The following is an 18,827-nucleotide window of genomic DNA, read 5'->3' as shown; positions in this document are numbered from 1 at the left end:
TCCGCCTAATGAACAGGTTGGATGAATTATACATTTATACAATCTATGCTGTGGCCCACCTGAATTGTTCATAGGATGATTGTTTATCCCACAAGGTGGGGCCCCACGTCAGACTACAAAACCGGAGTATATCGAGGGAAGCCCTGGGCGAAGATCTGGCAATAACTGGAAACTGGAATGTGAATTCGTCTCTCAGTTGATTTGCTTGCTCGATCTGGTTTGATCCAAAACCGTCCATCTGGTGGGCACTACCGAGATTGGCCAAGACCTAATGCAGACCATGTGATTGCTCGGCATTCAATCAGAAGGGTGCCAAACAGAACCAACTAGCATCCACACTCAACGGAAGAAAAGAAAAAAAAAGCCCATCAGATGGACGGCTATGATGATACAAAAAATGCTTCCGAGACATCACTCACGGGTAGGGATGGCGACAGGCCGAGTTTGGGCCTGACTAGGCGTAGCCGTGGCCTGACAACTTGAGGTCGAAGACCCGTGCATGGAGTGGGCCTAAGACAGTCCAAGCCCAATTCAAAAATTGTTTGGGCCTGGGCCTAACATGTCCTCCACTCGTATTTTCCCATTCTATCCGTTGATCAAGTGGCCACTAATGACAGAAATAGGCACTTAAGAGGGAGGAACAAAATGAACGGCCCACATTTAAGATGCATGGGTTGCCTTATAAAGGACTAGAATGGCATATATGCAAGACAACACGTGTACGTGTGAATTCATTCGGGTGGGCTGGGCTAAAATGACTTGGGCCCAATCCGGCTTGAAAATTTAGGGGCGAAGAATGCCAGCCCAAGCCCAGAAAATGGTGTCATCGGAATGTTGGGTTGCCCGGCTTATTACTCAAGATGCAAGGAATTCGAATTTTGCAGGAGAAAGATCCCGAGTAGGCGATGGAAGCTTTTAGGGACAATGGTGATCGACGGCTCAGAGTAGGAGGAAAGGTTGTGAGCGCTTGGTCACGACGGATGAGGTAACAGATATGTGATTGCTTGAGAGATGACAAGATTTCAGTGTTCTCGGTATGGGGATGGCAGGGAGTTGGGAAGTCAAGGATCATGAGACAGGTGGTTGCAAGAGTAATGGAGGAATCCGGAGAATCTAGCTGTCTGTTTGATGTGATCATACGAGTAAGAGGGCCAGGGCTGGAGAGTCTTGCAGAGAAGATGCGGGCAACAATCGGAGAAGAATTGGAGCATTTGCATGAGCATTTGAATCGATTAGACAGACTTGATGAGACAACTCCAAGACCGCAAGCAGCATACAGTTCTTGGAAAACAATGTTGGCTTTGAGAGAAGTGTATCAGGTAGAAGAGAAGATACAATGTTTGAAGACGTTGGATGCAAATCGGAGAAGGAATCAGTTGATGGAGATCCAGATGGGAATCCAAGAAGCATTGGAGATCCACTCGACATCTCAGGTGCCTGCTACCTTATCCGACTCTCGCTCAAGGGTTGTCGCTCTCTACTCACTCTGGTCAGCCCTGAGAAAGATTCAGAAATTGAGGAACTAGATCTTTCAGGCACGAAAATGGAAGATCTACCGCGCAAAAATTTCAATCTGATTAGCATGCTGCGCCTGACCTTCTGGGAATGGAGCATCTCAAGACAATCGACTGGAGAAAGATAGATGGGCTTCCAGAAGAATTAAATTGGGATCGATGTGGGTTGAACTTGCTGCATCAACAACTCCAAGACACCAGCAGGCGTTGCATCTCGGTCAGTGATGCTAGTGTTTTCAAGTAGCTCAAAACTGTGGAAATCCTGCTTTCTAAAATTTCATTTCTTGGTCTGTCCCTGCAAGGGTGGGCGCAAGGATATATATGCTAGTTTTAAAAGAAACCGATTTCTCTACCAGCGTATTTATGATCAATTTGAGCAGTCTTTGAGCTATGAAAGGCATGTGGAGGTCCGTGGTGGTAGGAATTCCCTGAACGGTATTAGCAGGGTTCTCTCAGTGACAGAATTCTTTCATTTGTATGGCAATGCATTCATTAACGCACTGTCTAATCTCGGCATGAAGATGGTTTCTCTAATTTATATGGATTTTTCTTTTATTAAAATTATAGGTGCAGTGACTAAAAGAAAGGCATAAGCTACTGACCTCATCCCAAACCATGGCTAAGGCTTCAACTTGGGCCAGGCTCAACCCAATCCCACTTGCCTAACCTGATTCTTCCAAGGTGGGGATATTTAATTCTCTATCAATGCCCTCAGTCAACTTTGAATTGGGTTAGTTGGTCTGAGATCGGGGTCCCGGCACATGCCAACCTAACCCAGTTTGCCAATCTTAATCAGTAAGCTATGGAATCGAGCTTTGGATAGGCCCAGTAACCAAATACATGGCCCACATTAGTTAAATAAGGCCATTGAGGCCATCCCAAATCAACTATTTTGCCTGGAACTCAGGCACAAATGCAGAGACCACATGGGGCCTAGGAATGCAAACCCAAAACTTTGAAAATGCAAAGCCTGCATGTGGGGCTGGCATCAGTTCAATATATGGGCCAGCCTACTTCGAATTGAAGGTTTTCGAGTAAGTATCAGTTAGGTGTCGTGGGATTTGGTCTGAAGCGATGGGATTCATCCAATACAGCATGTCACTTGCTTTTTCTGCTTACATTTTCATGGACTATTTTGTGGACGGAAATCTCCAATTTGTGTGATGATTGGTTTGATATTCAACCCATCTTACCACTCAGGGCTGATTTGGGAAGAGAATTTGATCACTTACAGCTATATGTGGGTCTTTCCCACCAATGTGTCACTTCCATAAGGCATCTCAGACCCTGCAAACGGTGGGCCCCACCTCAAAGATAGCCCAATTATACATTGGTCCTTACTGTTACGTCAACGGTCTATATGGACAAACAATCGAGGTGGATTAGTCAACAAGACGTGACTAAGATATTTGATCTCCAAAGTAAGAACTCATTTGATCAGGATCCATCAACTTAGTCAAACCAAGTCAACTCAGTTAGCTCAATCAATCCAGTCAACTAAAATCAAGTCCAACTTTAAGCCCAAATCTAAGCCTAGTTCAAGCCCATACCCAGGCCGATTAGTGCTTATGACTACAATAATGAAATTACAAGAGAACCAGAGGTAATACAATACCCCAGGAGGCCCACCTGAAAAAATGGAAGCCATCCACATGGTGATAGAGCATCTCTCCACCGGCAAGGAAAGTACCGACCACTAAAATGCAACTCTGTGGTTGTGGTGGTACCTGAACGAGAGGGAAAGAATTCTCTGCCAACACTGAAGTATATAGAGCGATAGTGGACTGTTATGCTGAGCTTGGAGATCTCGAGCGGGCTGGAAAATTCTTTCAAATTCTACAACAAATTCTCGAGCAGATGGTTATACCAACCCATCTCCTGTTCTCAGCATAATGAAATATTGTGCTATAACAGATCTTTTTGGTTTTCTAATTTATTGAGTGGGCCACAATGATCTATCCAAACTAGCCCTTAATCTTCTCTACTTTTGGTAATCGTTTGATTTCAAAATATTCTAATAAAGATCTCACATTTTAGTCAGAAGATTAGAAAAAATTTCAAATGAAGTTCTCTGCTCAGCTAATGTTGTCATATAGTGTTTCAATGTTCTTTTTTGTGTTTTTTCTCCAAAAGTACCAGACATGTCTCCGTTGCACAGTTATGCACAATCCTAGACATTCATAAGGTGGCCCCATGGATGAACGTTCCTTAAGCCCAAGTATCAAGTTCGTCCATTTATCAGGTTGCCAAGAATGTCGCAAGAAATGGATGGCTTGGAAAATGACAACCAATGGTATACCTTTAACATTGCGCTGTACTTAGCTAATGGGTGTGCCAGTCTATGCATTTGGGGTTTCATAACACTAAAATGAATATGACCACTGTAACAAATATGACTGAGATCTTGAAATTAAACCTCGTGCAATTTAGTCAAATGACACGTTAATATCATGAGAATTTCAAAATCTGGCAGTTTTTTTTTTTCCATAATAACACAACATATGTAAAATTTAAATAACCCTTCCACACACATATGTATGTTTGTAAAATTTTAAAATGATTTCTTAGTTTAACTTTTATTTTTTTGTCATTTTCAGTGAGATTTTTCCTATGAGATCCTAAGAAAAGCTTTAATTTTTAATTTTTTGAAATCTACTGGGAGGCTCCCGAACTAAGAAATTGCTGAGAATGGAATTTGTTAGGAATTAGGATGGTTTTAAAATCTTCATGAATCTATGTAATTTTGCATCATGGACCATTCTAAGGTAGGCTGAGGAGATGAACTGTCTGAGTTCGCAGACTATAAACACACGTCTGCAGTGACAGCTGATGACAATGAACTAAACTGGTTCATTGTGCCATAAAAAATACTGTGGCCTCTTATCCTGTAAAGAGTGCCAAAATTGCTTTTGATTAGGAAAGAGGTTCCTCTCTTCCATAGCACGTTCCTTTCCCCCTCAAGAAGCAAGCATCTACTTTAATTTCCCTTTTCCTTTCCCTTTGATGAAAGCAAGATTCTACTTCTCCATCACACTTGTCCATGTGTCTGTACACTAGATCTAAGTCATTCATTTTGTGGGCCTGATGGTGGATGGAGAGGATAATTATCGGGGCAAATGCGTAGAAAGAAAATGAAAAGCTAGAAGAACATATGCAGTACTAGTACTATGGAGCTTTCTACTTACAATAGCCTTGTTAAAGTTATTAGAGTTGCAGCTGGAAAGACACTGAGGAGCTAAATTTCAGGTATGTGGGATTATTTGCACTGGGTTGACCCATTTAAGAATCAGAACTGATTACCTACAAGCGCCCACACCACTCCTAGAGCTGTCAATAAGCGGGGCTCATACCAATAAAATCAAGATTTTGAATAAGGCCGGCTCATCAGGCCAGGACTGAACAGTTCAAAATCCAAGGTGAAATCAACCTCAGACTGAGTCTGTTGACAGCTAACCACTCCTCGTGGTATAAGACATTGTTAGCCATTGGATGCATTAAATATTCATATGTTTATTTTTTCCCTATCATATCTATTTTAACACGTCCAATGACTGAAAACGCTGTGTACCACAGGGTGTGGGGCAGGGCCCCGGCAGGTGATCACTTGTGTTGGACATGTGGGTCTGGGCTTCAGTCCCGGACCCAAACCACTAGCGTATGAGTAATGTCTGCGTCGGTTCTGTTCTTGATATATCAAATCTTCTAGAGACAGACCGTATGATATCATCGACAGTTGCCTGATGCCATTGAGAAAATTCAAAAATCTCATGTTGGATGCTAGCTACGTTTAGGTGTTAATACAAGGGCATTTTCATACCGGGTTTAGGTGGGGTAGCCCGTGGGATGCAGGGACACACTTGGAGTGGGTGACGCGTGTGAGGCGGTACCCATGTGATTTGGGGCCCATGAGGGGGTTCGGCCGAGGTCTTAACCCATACGATGTGAGTCCTGTGCTATAAGATTAAGGGATTAATTCGCCATGCTCTATCAGTTCAAGTTTTTAGAAGTGGTTGATCCGACCACCCCAAAACATGGGCGCCACATCAGAACTACAAACTGGGAATATATATATATAGCCAAGTCTTGGGTCGAGGATCCGGCAATGACTCCAAAACTGGAATATCAATTCGTCTTTCTCAGTTGAGTTGCTTGCTTGATCCTGTTTGATCCAAACCGTCCATCTGGTGGGCACAAACAAGATGTGACACGACCGAATGTGGACCATTTGATTGGTGGGGATTTAGTAAAAAAAGGTGGCAAATCAGAACTAACCAACCATCCTCACTCAACTGGCAAAAGAATCCCATCAGATGGATGGCTCCGATGATACGACAATGCATCGAAGAGGTTATTCACGGTCAGGGGTGGCAATGGGCTGATTTTGGGCCAGGGCAGGCCAGGCATCAGGTCCGCCTGACACTTGGGGTTCGTTTGGATGAGACAACTCACTTTTTCTACTAATGGCAAGAATTAAATTACTTATCTAGTATAAGTAAGCTTAGTTAACAATTAATAATCAGTTATTTATTGAGAATATATATATATATATATATATATATATGCCCTTTTGCCCACCAATTGGCACAGAACTCATGTAAACTTTTTTGAGAGCTCATCGTATGTAATGTGACTTCAAAATCTGAACGGTCTGTGATGTGTGTCAAACATCAACAACAACATACATTTGATGAGTCCCCTTTAGCATATGAGATATCCGAAAAATCAGCCATATTTATATAGATCTTAGGTGGACCATACCATCTAAAACCATATGACGACATGCCTAAAATATATAAAAGTACTTGGTGGGGCCCACCTGAGTTTTAGATGCGGCTGAAACTTGGTCTAACCCCTCATCCAAGTGGGACACACACAATCGATGGGCTGGATTTGTGAAGCACATCTCAGTGGCCAATAAATGATTTTGAATGTTTTGATGGGAGGGTAGCCCCTCTCAATTGTTGTATGTGGTGTCGCCCACCCAAGTCATACACTGACTTGATTTTTAAGCCCGTGGCCCACCATGAAATGGTGCATTTGAATGATGGGGTAGATGTTCAACACACATCAGGATGGGGCCCACACAGCTCGACCTCATGGGAATTTCCCCCCAGGTCGACCTGGTGGTACCATTTCCCACACACACACCCGGGAAGATGTTTGGGAACTTCCCATGGGGTCTAGCTGTGTGGGCCCCATCATGATGTGTGTTGAACATCTACACCATGCATTTGACGGGTCCCTTTTGGTTATTGGATATCCCAAAAATTGGCCAGAACTTAGGTGGGCCATACCATATAAAATTCCACGAAGACATGCCTAAAATTTATAAAAGTACTTGGTGAGCCCCACCTGAGTTTTGAATGCAGCTGAAACTTGGTCTGACCCCTCATCCAAGTGGGACACGCAATGGATGGCTGGATTTTGGAACCACATCTCGATGGGCCCAATAAATTATTATGAATGTTTTATTGGGAGGGTAACCCCTCCCAACTGTTGTATGTGGTGTGGCCCACCCAAGTCATGGATTGACTTGATTTTTAAGCCCGTAGCCCAACATGGAATGGTGTATCTGGTTGATGGGGGTAGATGTTTGATACACATCACAGTGGGGTCCACACAGCTCAACACATTAGATTTATTGTTTCATATCTCGAGATTTCGTGTAACTGATATAGAGGCTGCAATTCCCGCATTTGCACCTAGGTTTTGAGTTGTGATTTCAGCTTGTGAATACCAGTTTCACCTGACTCGAGTCGACCCGGCTCAGTACATGTGGCCGGGTCGGACTCAGTCCAAATTAGTCCAAGCCAGACTCAAATTTGGATCGGGTTAGACATGCTTGACTTGGTACTGAGTTCGGGCCAAGTATATTTCAAAATCGGATCAAGCCGGGTCAGCCCTAACTCAGTCTGACTCGACTCGATGCCCAACTCTACCTATGATGTAGGTAACAAACTTATCTACTTATTGGAAGATAAGTATGTTGATTACCAAACATATTTATCAGCTTAATAAGTAGAAACGAAGATAGGTTACTCAGGGTTCACCTTCAGGCTCTTAAGGTCCAAGGCCCGAGCACAGCAGGCCAAGCCCGCCAAAAATTCTAAAATTGGTTGGGCCTGGGCTCAACAGGCCCCGCCCAAATTTATTTTAAAAAAATCTGTTTCCCATTCAAAATTTCCTACTCTATTGGTTGATCGAGTGGGCCGCACATGACAAAGAAATAGACAGATGAGTGTATTAGGTGCAGTACTTATATCAGGGTTCACCTTCACGTATATATTCTATATCTTCCAGATCATTTTAGGGCATGAGCCCAAAAATGAAGCAGTTCTAATTCTCAGTTAGACCATACCATAGAAACAGTGGAAATTGACCATTAATGGGCCACAGAGGTTTTGGATCGGGCTAAATTTATTTATGTTTTATTTTTTACCTTTCATCCAAATTTATGCTATTGATAATTTATGCAACTTATCAATAGGTCGGATGGCAAATAAACATTATGAAAACATTACTATTGGTCTTAATGAGTTTTTAATACAGGGCGTTCAATCACCACTGTTTTCTATATAATGTTATACCTGAGATTTGGATCCTCTTCATTTTTTGGGATCATGCGCTAAAATATTCTTAAAAAAGCATGGATATAAAATAAATACGTCAAGGTGGGCCACACGATCTTGGGTGAGGCTGGGGCAACACCTAATCAGCTCCCGCATTCAAGAGCCACGGCATGGTTTGCCTAATCAAAGATTAGAACGGCATATAAATAGGACTTGCAGATGTACATTCGAAGTTAGTCAGGACGGTTAAACTAATATGATTTTAGCTCAAGCCTGGCTCGAAAATTAACCAGGTCAAGCTTTCGGGGCCCAAGTCCAGTCCATGGGCTCATTGGGCTGGGTGGGTTGCCTAGCCCATTGCTACCCTTGCTCACGAGCCAAGGAATTCGAATTTTGCAGGAGAGAGATCCCGAAGGAGGCGATGGCAGGCTTTAGGGACGATGATGATCGACGGCTCAGAAGAGGAGGAAAGGCTGTAAGTGCTTGGTCACAACACATGAAGCAACAGATATGGGATTGCTTGAGAGATGATGAGATTTCAGTGTTCTCAGTCTGGGGATGGAATGGAGTGGGGAAGTCGAGAATCATGAGACAAGTGGTTGCAGAAGCGATGGAGGAATTCGAAGAATCTAGCCGTTTGTTTGACATCATCAAACGAGTAAGATTTCCAGGGTTTGAGAGTCTTGCAGAAAAGATGCAGGCGGTGGATATTCAACCTTGGCACGTATTTACAAATATGACATGGGATGCTTCGTTTGAAAATTCTTTTAAGACTTGGTATGCAAGGGAAAGAAGGAATCGGTTGATGGAGGTGCAGATGGGAATCCACGAGGCATTGGATATCCCAAAGTCCATGAACTTCTACACAGCTGCTAACAGAATCTCAGAAAAGTTAAGCAGCAGGAAGTTCCTCTTCATCTTTGAAGATGTTTGGGAAATTATTTACGTGGAAGAGATGGGAGTTCCAGTCCCTGAACGCACCAGCGGCAGCAAAGTCGTGATCACGACTCGATCCCAGGAAGTTTCTTCCAGAATGGGAGCCCAAGTAAACATCATGCCTGAGGAGTTTTCTGAAGAAGATGCCTGGGATTTTTTACAGGAAGAGGCGACTGACGTGGCTACCAGCATTGGTTTCTCAACCGGAGACATGGTCTTGAAATGCTTCTCTTATGTATCTTTGTTCTGTCAAAACGAAGGCGTCATCAACGGAGATACTTTGATAGAAGAGTATTGGAGATCGGAGGGATTTATTGATGAATCCTTCAACGAAGAGGAAAATAAAGAAGCGACTTTCAAGAGAATGGGGAATGTTATGCTCAAAGAGCTTGTGAAGAGATGCATGCTACAAGTGTCCTTGGCGTCATCAAACAAGAAAGACATGTTTTCCATTCTAAGGAGCCAACGATTCAATGATAAGGAATACCATGAGTACATATTTCAAGGTGTGTCAGCGTTATATACGGAATGGGTACAGGAGCAAATTACGATGGAGGGATCTTCAGGAGGACACTATCACGTGTACATGGATTCTCATGTGAGGCAAGTGATTGATTCTCGAACATCTCTGGTGAAATACACCTTGGATGTGGAAGAATCATGCCAATGGATCTCATTATCCCACAATCAGCTAAAAACACTACAATTCCCATCTCCAAATTGCCCTCTTCTCACGACCTTGTTGCTCAATAACAATGATCGGTTGCAACAAATCCCAGATGATTTTTTCAAGAACATGACCAGACTCCGAGTCCTTGACCTTTCTTCCACAAGCATCTCTTCCCTACCCTCGTCCATGTCCTGTCTTTGTGAATTACGGTTATTGAAGCTTCGAAGCTGCCGCATGCTAGAGACACTTCCCACGTTCTTAAAGGATCTGCAGAAGCTTGAGATCCTCGATCTCCATCAAACTCCACTGATGAAGATGGAGGAGGCATCCTTCGACAACATGCAAAGCCTCCGACGTCTCAACATCTCAGGTGTTCACAACCTCAGGCGGCTCTCGCTTAAGGGTTGTCGCTCTCTACTGACTCTGGTTGGCCTGGATGAACTTTTAACATTGGAGGACCTTGATTTTTCAGTCAGTGATGCTAGTGTTTTCGAGTCTTTGGACCAAAGCTCCAAGCTGTGGACATCCTTCTTTCTAAAATTCCATTTCTTGGTCTGTCCCTGCGAGGGAGGGCGCAAGGATATATACGCTCGTTTTAAAAGAAACCGATTTCTCTACCAGCGTGTTTATGCTCGATTTGAGCAGTCTTTGAGCTATCAAAAACGTCTGGAGGTTTGTGGCGGCAAGAATTCCCTGAACGGTATTAGCGGAGTTCTCTCGGTGACAGAATTCTTCCATTTGTATGGCAATATGTTCATTAAGAAGCTGTCCGATCTCAGCATGGAGATGGGCAACCTTAAAGAATGCTGGATTGAGAAATGCCATCAGTTGGAGTGTCTGATCATCGGAGGAACGGTGGGCGTTACTGCAGTGGGCTGTTTAGAAAATCTAAGGGTCTCTGATCTTGCCATGTTAAGAACAGTGTGCTGGGGGAAGTTGGGAAGTGCGAGCTTCTCACGCCTAAAGCACATGCATTTGGAGTGTTGTCCGAAGCTCATTTACTTCTTCTCTTCGAGAATTCGGTTACATAATCTTGAATTGCTAGAAATAAAATTCTGTTGTAGAGTAGAGAAGGTATTTGAAGAAGAAAGCTTAGCGGGGCAAAATGCATTTCCACGGCTAGTCGAGTTCCGTCTTTGGGAGCTACGCAAACTGAAAAGCATTTGCGGCGGGCACTTGCCGATGCTGAAGAAGTTGAAGATTCGAGGATGCCCAATGCTGGAGAAGCTTCCTCTCTATAACACAAATGCTTTTGTGGAAGAAGTCGATATCCAAGGTGAGCTGAAATGGTGGGAAAGCATAAAATGGGAGGACAACATCAAGTCACGCGGCATCCGTTTCAAAGAATGGCGTCCCTCAACTAAATGATTCTTCTCTTGATTGAACTACCTCTGTTTACTATGTTATTATTCTCTGCTTCAACTATTGTATTTCTGTTGTGTTTGTGTTACTATGTTACCATGGGACTTTGAAGATTTAGTGAATTATGAGTTTCAGGAAAAGATTGGATATAAGCAGCGGATTCGTCGGCAAATCATGCTCAGGATCTTCCTCCTTTAACCAAGTTAGCTTTATTTTCGGTTAGACTGGTAGAGTCTACCAGTCTTTTGTGTCAAGTGATTTTTGTTTTGGGGGCCTTGCGATTTTGTATGAATATGTTGGAACTTTCGGGAGTGATTTATGTTCCCCTAATCTAAAATTATAGGTGGTAATGCCCTAACAGATTGATGGAATTTTATTTTATTTTATTTTATTTTTTAAAAAAAAAAACATGAAAGGCGAAAGCTAATGATCTCACCCCAACCCATGGACAAGGCTGCAACTTGGGCTGGGCTCGATCCAATCCCGATTGGCCTAACCTGATTCTTCCATGGTGGGGATCTTTAATTCTTTATCAATGTTCTTAATCATGTTTATTCAAATCTAGAGAAACAGGTATTGTCGATTAAAAGTTTGGGTTAGGTTATGTGAAAATGCATTAGCTGAGTTGTGGTTGGTTTTCCAGTAAGAAGCCAACCCAACTCGATTTGCAATCTTAACCAGTGAGCTATGGAATCGATCTTTGGATAGCCCACCAGCCAAATACTCTTCCCATCAATGTTAACTAAGCCCATTGAGGACATTCCCAGTTAGCTACTTTGCCTAAAACTCAGGCACAAATCCAGACCACATGGACCTGGGTCATTCAAACCCAAACTTTGAAAATGTAAAGCTTGAATGCCTGGCTGGCCAATCAGTTCAAAATTTAGCCGAATTGAAGGCTTATGGGCCTCCATGAGTAGGCCATTGGGACTGAAGCGATGGGATTCACCCAATCTAGCATGTCACTTGCATTTTCACTTACATTCCGGGCTATTTTGTGGATGGAGAATCCTTTTAAGCCCAGTCGAAATCTTCTCCCATTTGTATGATGATTGGTTCAGTAATAAGAGAATTTGATCACCTACAGCTGCATGTGGCCCCATCTTGATGTAGAGCGGGTTGCAGACACTTTCATGGCAAAGATGGACCAGTGAAGGCCAGATTGGAAGCGGAAACGATCCAAACCTTCAGAACCTTAAAACAACCGTATCTCACAAACCAGGATGAGTTTTTGGACATATCATACATGATTTTGAGGGTAGGAGGACATACTTAAGCCAACCAACCCACTATATCAGGTTGACCACGCCAGATCTACATTTAGTTTCGTTAGTTCGGAGGATAACGTGGTTGGGCCAAATTGGACACTACTAGTTTTGGCCAAAACCACAAACTATAAATAATAACTTCACCATTTATAGTAAGTCATGTTTTTAGGATGTTTGAGTTGAGTCCAAGTCTTAAAACTCCGTCCAAATTTTACTTCTTCTTTTTTTTATCATCAATCAAGTTATTTCAAATTTATTAAAAATTATTCTGCACCACATCCTTTCAGCCAATGTGTCACTTCCATAGAGCATCTCAAAACCTGCAAACGGTGGAGCCCAACTCGAAGATAGCCCAGCAGAGGAATATGGCTGGTCCACTCATCAGGCATGCCACACAGTTTCAACCTAAAGAACATGTTTGGCCCACCCTTTTTAACGTTCTGATGTCCTACCCATGTGGTGGTGAATGATGGTATTTGACAAAATCACCACACCTCTCTGTAACTTTTTTCTAGTCGCATGTTCAAGAATTCCTCCACAACCCTATGAGAACATCCATGTTATTGCATGTTTCAATTACGAAGCGGGAAACTCGAACAAAGGTGAAATATTTTTAAATTAAAATCAAATATTTTCTTTTTTCCTTTTCAACACAAGTAGTAACAGTCTTGAACCTGACCCAGGACCCATTACCCTGTGGTCCGACACGACTCACTTAAAATTTATCAGTTTCAAGCTCGACCCAATCCATTCCTTTTAATTGTTTATCAATTTCAAGCTCGACCGAATCCAATCCTTTTAATTGTTTATCAATTTCAAGCTCGACCCAGTCCAATCCTTTTAACTGAAATCGGGTTGGCTCCTCCCAATACAGCCAAACCCAGGAAAACCCAACTCTGATTTAAGAATGGAAATATCAGGCTAAAGCTATTCTAGCTCGGCCCAATTAACAAATAAAAATACATAAACCATACATATCTATCTATTCTCCTTTTAGCTTCGTCCGCGTTTTGGTTTCCAGGCCATCAAAAATTTGTAAGCCTAATATAAGCAGAGCGTGGCCCATATAATTAAAATTGTTGCATTTTCAAGCTTGAGCCCAACCCATTACCTATTCAATGGCCCTATTTTGTGGAGACAACAGGCCCAGTGACTCATCTAAGGGTCTCTGGTCTTGCAAAGTTAAGAACAGTGTGCCGAGGGGAGTTAGGAAGAGGGAGCTTCGCATGCCTAAAGCACATACATTTGGAATGTTGTCCGAAGGTCATCAACTTCTTCTCTTCAAACATTAGGTTGCAGAATCTCGAATTACTCGAAATAAAATTCTGTTGGAGACTGGAGAAGGTCTTTGAAGAAGACAGCGTCATGGGGCAAAACGCATTTCCGCGGCTAGTCGAGTTCCATCTTTGGGAGCTACGCAAACTGAAAAGCATTTGTGGTGGGCACTTGCCAATGCTGAAGAAGTTGAAGATTCGAGGATGCCCAATGCTGGAGAAACTTCCTCTCTGTGACACAAATGCTTCTGCAGCAGAAGTTGAGATCCAAGGTGAGCAGAAATGGTGGGAAAGCTTAAAATGGGAGGGCAGCATCAAGCCACGCAACATCCGCTTCAAAGAATGGCGTCCGTCTACTAATTGATTCTTCTCTGCTTAAAGTACCTGTGTTTATTTACTATGTTATTTTTCTCTCCTTCAACTATTTATAATTCTGTGCGCTTGTTTTACATATGTTACCATGGAACTTGGGAGATTTATTGAGTTATGAGTTTCAGTATAAGTGATTGGATATATGGTTTTTCTTCACGGCAAGGTAAACAAGTAGCTGATTCGTTGGCAAATCATGCTTCCATTTTCCAATTTTCTCAGGATCTACCTCATTCGACCAAGTTGGCTTTATTTTCCCTTAGACTGGGTATACCAGTCTTTCGTGTTAGATGATTTTTGTTTTGGGGGACCTTGCTATTTATGTTCGCCAAATCAATAAAATTATAGGTGATAATGCCCCAATAGTCCAATAAAAATAATAAAAAGGAAAAAGCTCATGACCTCGGCAGATCGGCCCAACCCATGGCAAAGGCTGCAACCCTGATTCTTCAATGGTGGGGATCTTTAATCCTTTATCAATGCTCTTAATCATGTTTACTCAAATCCAGAGAAATGGGCATTAACGAATAAAAATTTGAGTTGGGTAATGTGAAAATGCATTAGCTGAGTTGTGGTTGGTCTCCCAGTCACAAACCAACCCAACCCAGTGAGCTATGGAATTGAGTTTTAGATAGCGCACTAGCCAAATACTCAGCCCATCAATGTTAATTAAGCCCATTGAGGCCATTCCCAGTTAGCTACTTTGCCTAAAACTCAGGCACAAATCTGGACCACATGGGCCTGTGATAAGCAAACCCAAACTTGAAGGAAAAAAAACAAAAGCCTGCATATCCGGCTGGCCAATCAGTTGAAATTTTGGCTGAATTGAAGGCTTATCAGAAAGTATCAGTTAGGTATCCATGGGCCTCAACACGGACTATTTTATGGATGGAGAATACTGCTAAGCCCCGTTGAAATCTTCTCCCATTTTAATGATGATTAGTTCAGTACTCAAGCCAAGTCACCGCTCGGGTGATTTGAGAAGAGAATTTGATCACTTACAGCCGCATGTGGCCTCATTTTCCAACCAATGTGTAACTACCATATGGCATCTCAAACCCTGTAAATGGTGGGCCCCACCTCAAAGATAATGCAGCAGAGGAATATGGATAGTCCACTCATCAGGCATCCCACACGGTTTCAACCTAAAGAACGGGTTTTGTCCACCCTTTTTACATTCGGATGTCCTACCCATTTGACGCACTGGTGGTGGTGAATGATGCTATTTGACAAAATCATCACACCACTCTCTAAATTTATTTTTTCCAGTTGCATGTTCAAGAATTCCTCCGCTGCCCTCCGAACATTGCTTGTTTCAAGTACAAAGTGGGAAACTAAAACAAAGGCAAAATATTTTTAAAATTCTAAACAATAATTTCTTGTTCTTTTTCAACAACACAAGTGCAACAATACATGGTAATGTATTGCTCCTTTTTTTTCCGTTTGGTTTATAGCTATTGGATCTAGGGTCATGTTTCAAGGTTCCAATTATATAATAGTCCCCTCATTAGGGGTAGGAATTGGCGTAGAGTAAGCCTATTTACTGAGTTGATAATCAGTTTTGCTTGAACCTGACCTGGGACCCATTACCCGGGTTACTTAAAATTTATACATTTCAAGCTCAACTCAATTCTTTTAATTGAAATCAGGTTGGCTTGCCCCCAATGCAACCTAACATAGCAAAACGAAAATCTGATTTAAGAATGGAATATGGGGAACCATATATGTCTAGCTCAGCCCAATTAAGGGAATACACATATATACATGCACCATACCTATTCATCTATTCTTGAATTATCTTCTCCTGCATGTTGGTCCAGGTTGAGTGAGCTACCTTTCCTAGGCTATTGAAAATTTCTAGGTCAAGTATAGTATAATCATGATGCAGGGAAGGATGTGAGGTCGAGCACTGTCTTCCTCGAGGGGATAATTGTTCCGAATCCACGGAACTTCTCTGGACTCCTCACAGAGACTTCTCAAATCCACGAGAAGAAAACAAGCAAAATAAAAACAAATTTTATAAAATTCATAATTTGATTGATGAATAAAAAAGCGAGATTACACCCCTTTAAATAGGGATACTTTTCGGAATTAAACTACAACTAAAACTCCTAGAATTCACGACTTACTATAAATAGTAAACTTACTATTTATAGACGGTTGTGATTCCTACCAGTGCGCATGGTTTTCGTCCAAAAATCCTAATGGGCTGAATCATGACACTCCCCTAATTATTCTAAGCACTTTTCATGTTGGACGCAACTCCTAAAGCCCAACGGATGAGGAGTTATAGTCAAACTAAAACTTACTATAAATAGTAAAAACGAAAATAAAACAAGAAATCGATGGTATTTCACAAATTCGGCATGGGAAACTTAGTATAGAGGGTTGGGTGGCTAAAGTAGCTCGTACTACTCCAAAATTATATATGGTACGTCCGATAGCTCATTCCAGTTTGCAAGATACGTCCGTTTTAAGTTCTAATGGTCTAGATCACTTCTGTCGACGACCGGACCCTTTTTTATTCATCTTAGCCATGAAACTGTCTGTGACCCGCTCTCCATCAAACCATGACCCATCTAATTGAATTTGTCCCATTTTCAAGCTTGAGCCCAACCCACTACCTATTTAATTTTGCCCAAACCTAACTTAAAAGTGGGCCAGCCCGGTTGACTCATGGGCTAACAAAGCCCATTGTGACTCTAACACCCTTACAGTAGATGAGAGATGCCGAAAGAAAATTCACAAAAATACTTTCTAACTTGTTTGATCATTTCACAATTTCCCTTCAAATATGAACACACTTTTTGTATCTTGCTTATGGGCCTCCATGAGTAGGCCATTGGGACTGAAGCGATGGGATTCACCCAATCTAGCATATCACTTGCATTCCGGACTATTTTGTGGATGGAGAATCCTTCTAAGCCCAGTCGAAATCTTCTCCCATTTGTATGATGATTGGTTCAGTGATAAGAGATTTTGATCACCTACAGCTGCATGTGGCCCCATCTTGATGTAGAGCAGGTCACAGACACTTTCATGGCAAAGATAGACCTGTGAAGGCCAGATTGGAAGCGGAATCGATCCAGACCATCAGAACCTTAAAACAGCCATATCTCACAAACTAGGATAAGTTTTTGGACATTTCATATATGATTTTGGGGGTAGGAGGACCTACTTAAGCCAACCACCCCACTGTATCAAGTTGACCACCCCAGATTTACATTTAGTTTCATAAGTTCTGAGAATAACGTAGTTGGGCCAATTGGACACTACTATTTTTGGCCAAAACCACAAACTCTAAATAATAACTTTACCATCTATAGTAAGTCATGTTTTTAGGATGTTTGAGTTGGAGTCTTAGTCTTAAAACTCCGTCCAAAATTTACTTTTGTATCATCAATCAAGTTATTTCAAATTTATTAGAAATTATTCTGCGCCTCATCTTTTCTGCCAATGTGTCACTTCCATAGAGTATCTCAAAACCTGGAAACGGTGGAGCCCACCTCGAAGATAGCCCAGCAGAGGAATATGGCTGGTCCACTCATCAGGCATGCCACACAGTTTCAACCTAAAGAACATGTTTGGCCACCCTTTTTAACGTTCTGACGTCCTACCCATGTGGTGGTGAATGATGGTATTTGACAAAATCATCACACCTCTCTGTAATTTTTTTCGTCGCATGTTCAAGAATTCCTCCACTACCCTCCGAGAACATCCATGTTATTGCATGTTTCTATTACGAAGCGGGAAAGTCGAACAAAGGTGAAATATTTTTAAATTAAAATCAAATATTTTCTTTTTACCTTTTCAACACAAGTGGTAACAATCTTGAACCTGACCCAGGACCCATTACCCTGTGGTCCGACATGACTCACTTAAAATTTAATAATTTCAAGCTCGACCCAATCCAATCCTTATAATTGAAATCGGGTTGGCTCGCCCCAATACAGCGTAACCCAGGAAAACTCAACTCTGATTTAAGAATGGAAATATCAGGCTAAAGCTATGTCTAGCTCAGCCCAATTAACAAATAAAAATACATGCACCATACATATCTATCCATTCTCCTTTTATCTTCTTCTGCGTTTTGGTTTCCAGACCATCAAAAATTTGTAAGCCTAATATAAGTAGAGCGTGACCCATTTAATTAAAATTGTTGCATTTTCAAGCTTGAGCCCAACCCACTACCTATTCAATGGCCCTATTGTGTGGAGACAACAGGCCCAGTGACTCATGGGCTAACCCAGACCATTGCAACCCTTACAATGGATGAGAGATGCTGAAACAAAATTCACAGAATACTTCAGCCTCTTTGATCATTTCACAATTTTCCTTCGAATATGAACACTCCTTTTGTGTGTGTCGCGTTGATAGGATCTTTCAATTTTGAAGAATTTATTTGTTGTTGGCCCATAGATGGAAAGGCGCGCGCACACACACACATATATATAAAAGAATGTTTTGAGTCTTTGGACTGGGATCAAAGGGCTATAGCCCCAACCTCAAAATATCATTACATTGGTACGTATTGTAGCAAACCTCACGTGTTAGAGGTCTTAAGCTCAATTCCTTGTTGCAAGTATCTTGTGATGAGCCTTAGACCTTATTTTGAATCAAGATCTAAGATTACCTAACATTTAGCTGCTTGCTTTTTTCCTTCCTCCACAGTTTCCACAATATGAAAATGCTTCACTGAACCTTAAGGTGAGTTTGGAAATGAGGAGGAACCGAAAAGAAATATAGTAAATGATCTGCTGATTATTTTCATTTACATTGTTGGAAAAGGGATTCCACATCAAAAGCTACTAATTGAATAGCAAATTAGATCTATTAGACAACAATCACTTAGTTACTTGTGTCAT

General features: G+C 41.9%; 1 protein-coding gene across 1 annotated transcript; it reads left to right on the top strand.

Moving 5' to 3' along the window:
* Positions 1-4,073: 4,073 nt before the first annotated feature.
* LOC131221037 (probable disease resistance protein At4g27220) lies at positions 4,074-13,957 on the top strand. Its single transcript, XM_058216154.1, has 3 exons — positions 4,074-4,760; positions 8,483-10,965; positions 13,512-13,957. The coding sequence occupies exons 2-3, from the start codon at positions 8,505-8,507 to the stop codon at positions 13,955-13,957; spliced, it is 2,907 nt and encodes a 968-aa protein (XP_058072137.1). The 5' UTR covers positions 4,074-4,760; positions 8,483-8,504.
* Positions 13,958-18,827: the final 4,870 nt, after the last annotated feature.

Source organism: Magnolia sinica, chromosome 1, assembly GCF_029962835.1.
Source record: "Magnolia sinica isolate HGM2019 chromosome 1, MsV1, whole genome shotgun sequence".
Lineage (NCBI taxonomy): Eukaryota > Viridiplantae > Streptophyta > Magnoliopsida > Magnoliales > Magnoliaceae > Magnolia > Magnolia sinica.
Note: the sequence above shows the minus strand (reverse complement) of the source record. Positions and strands in the feature narration are given on the sequence as shown.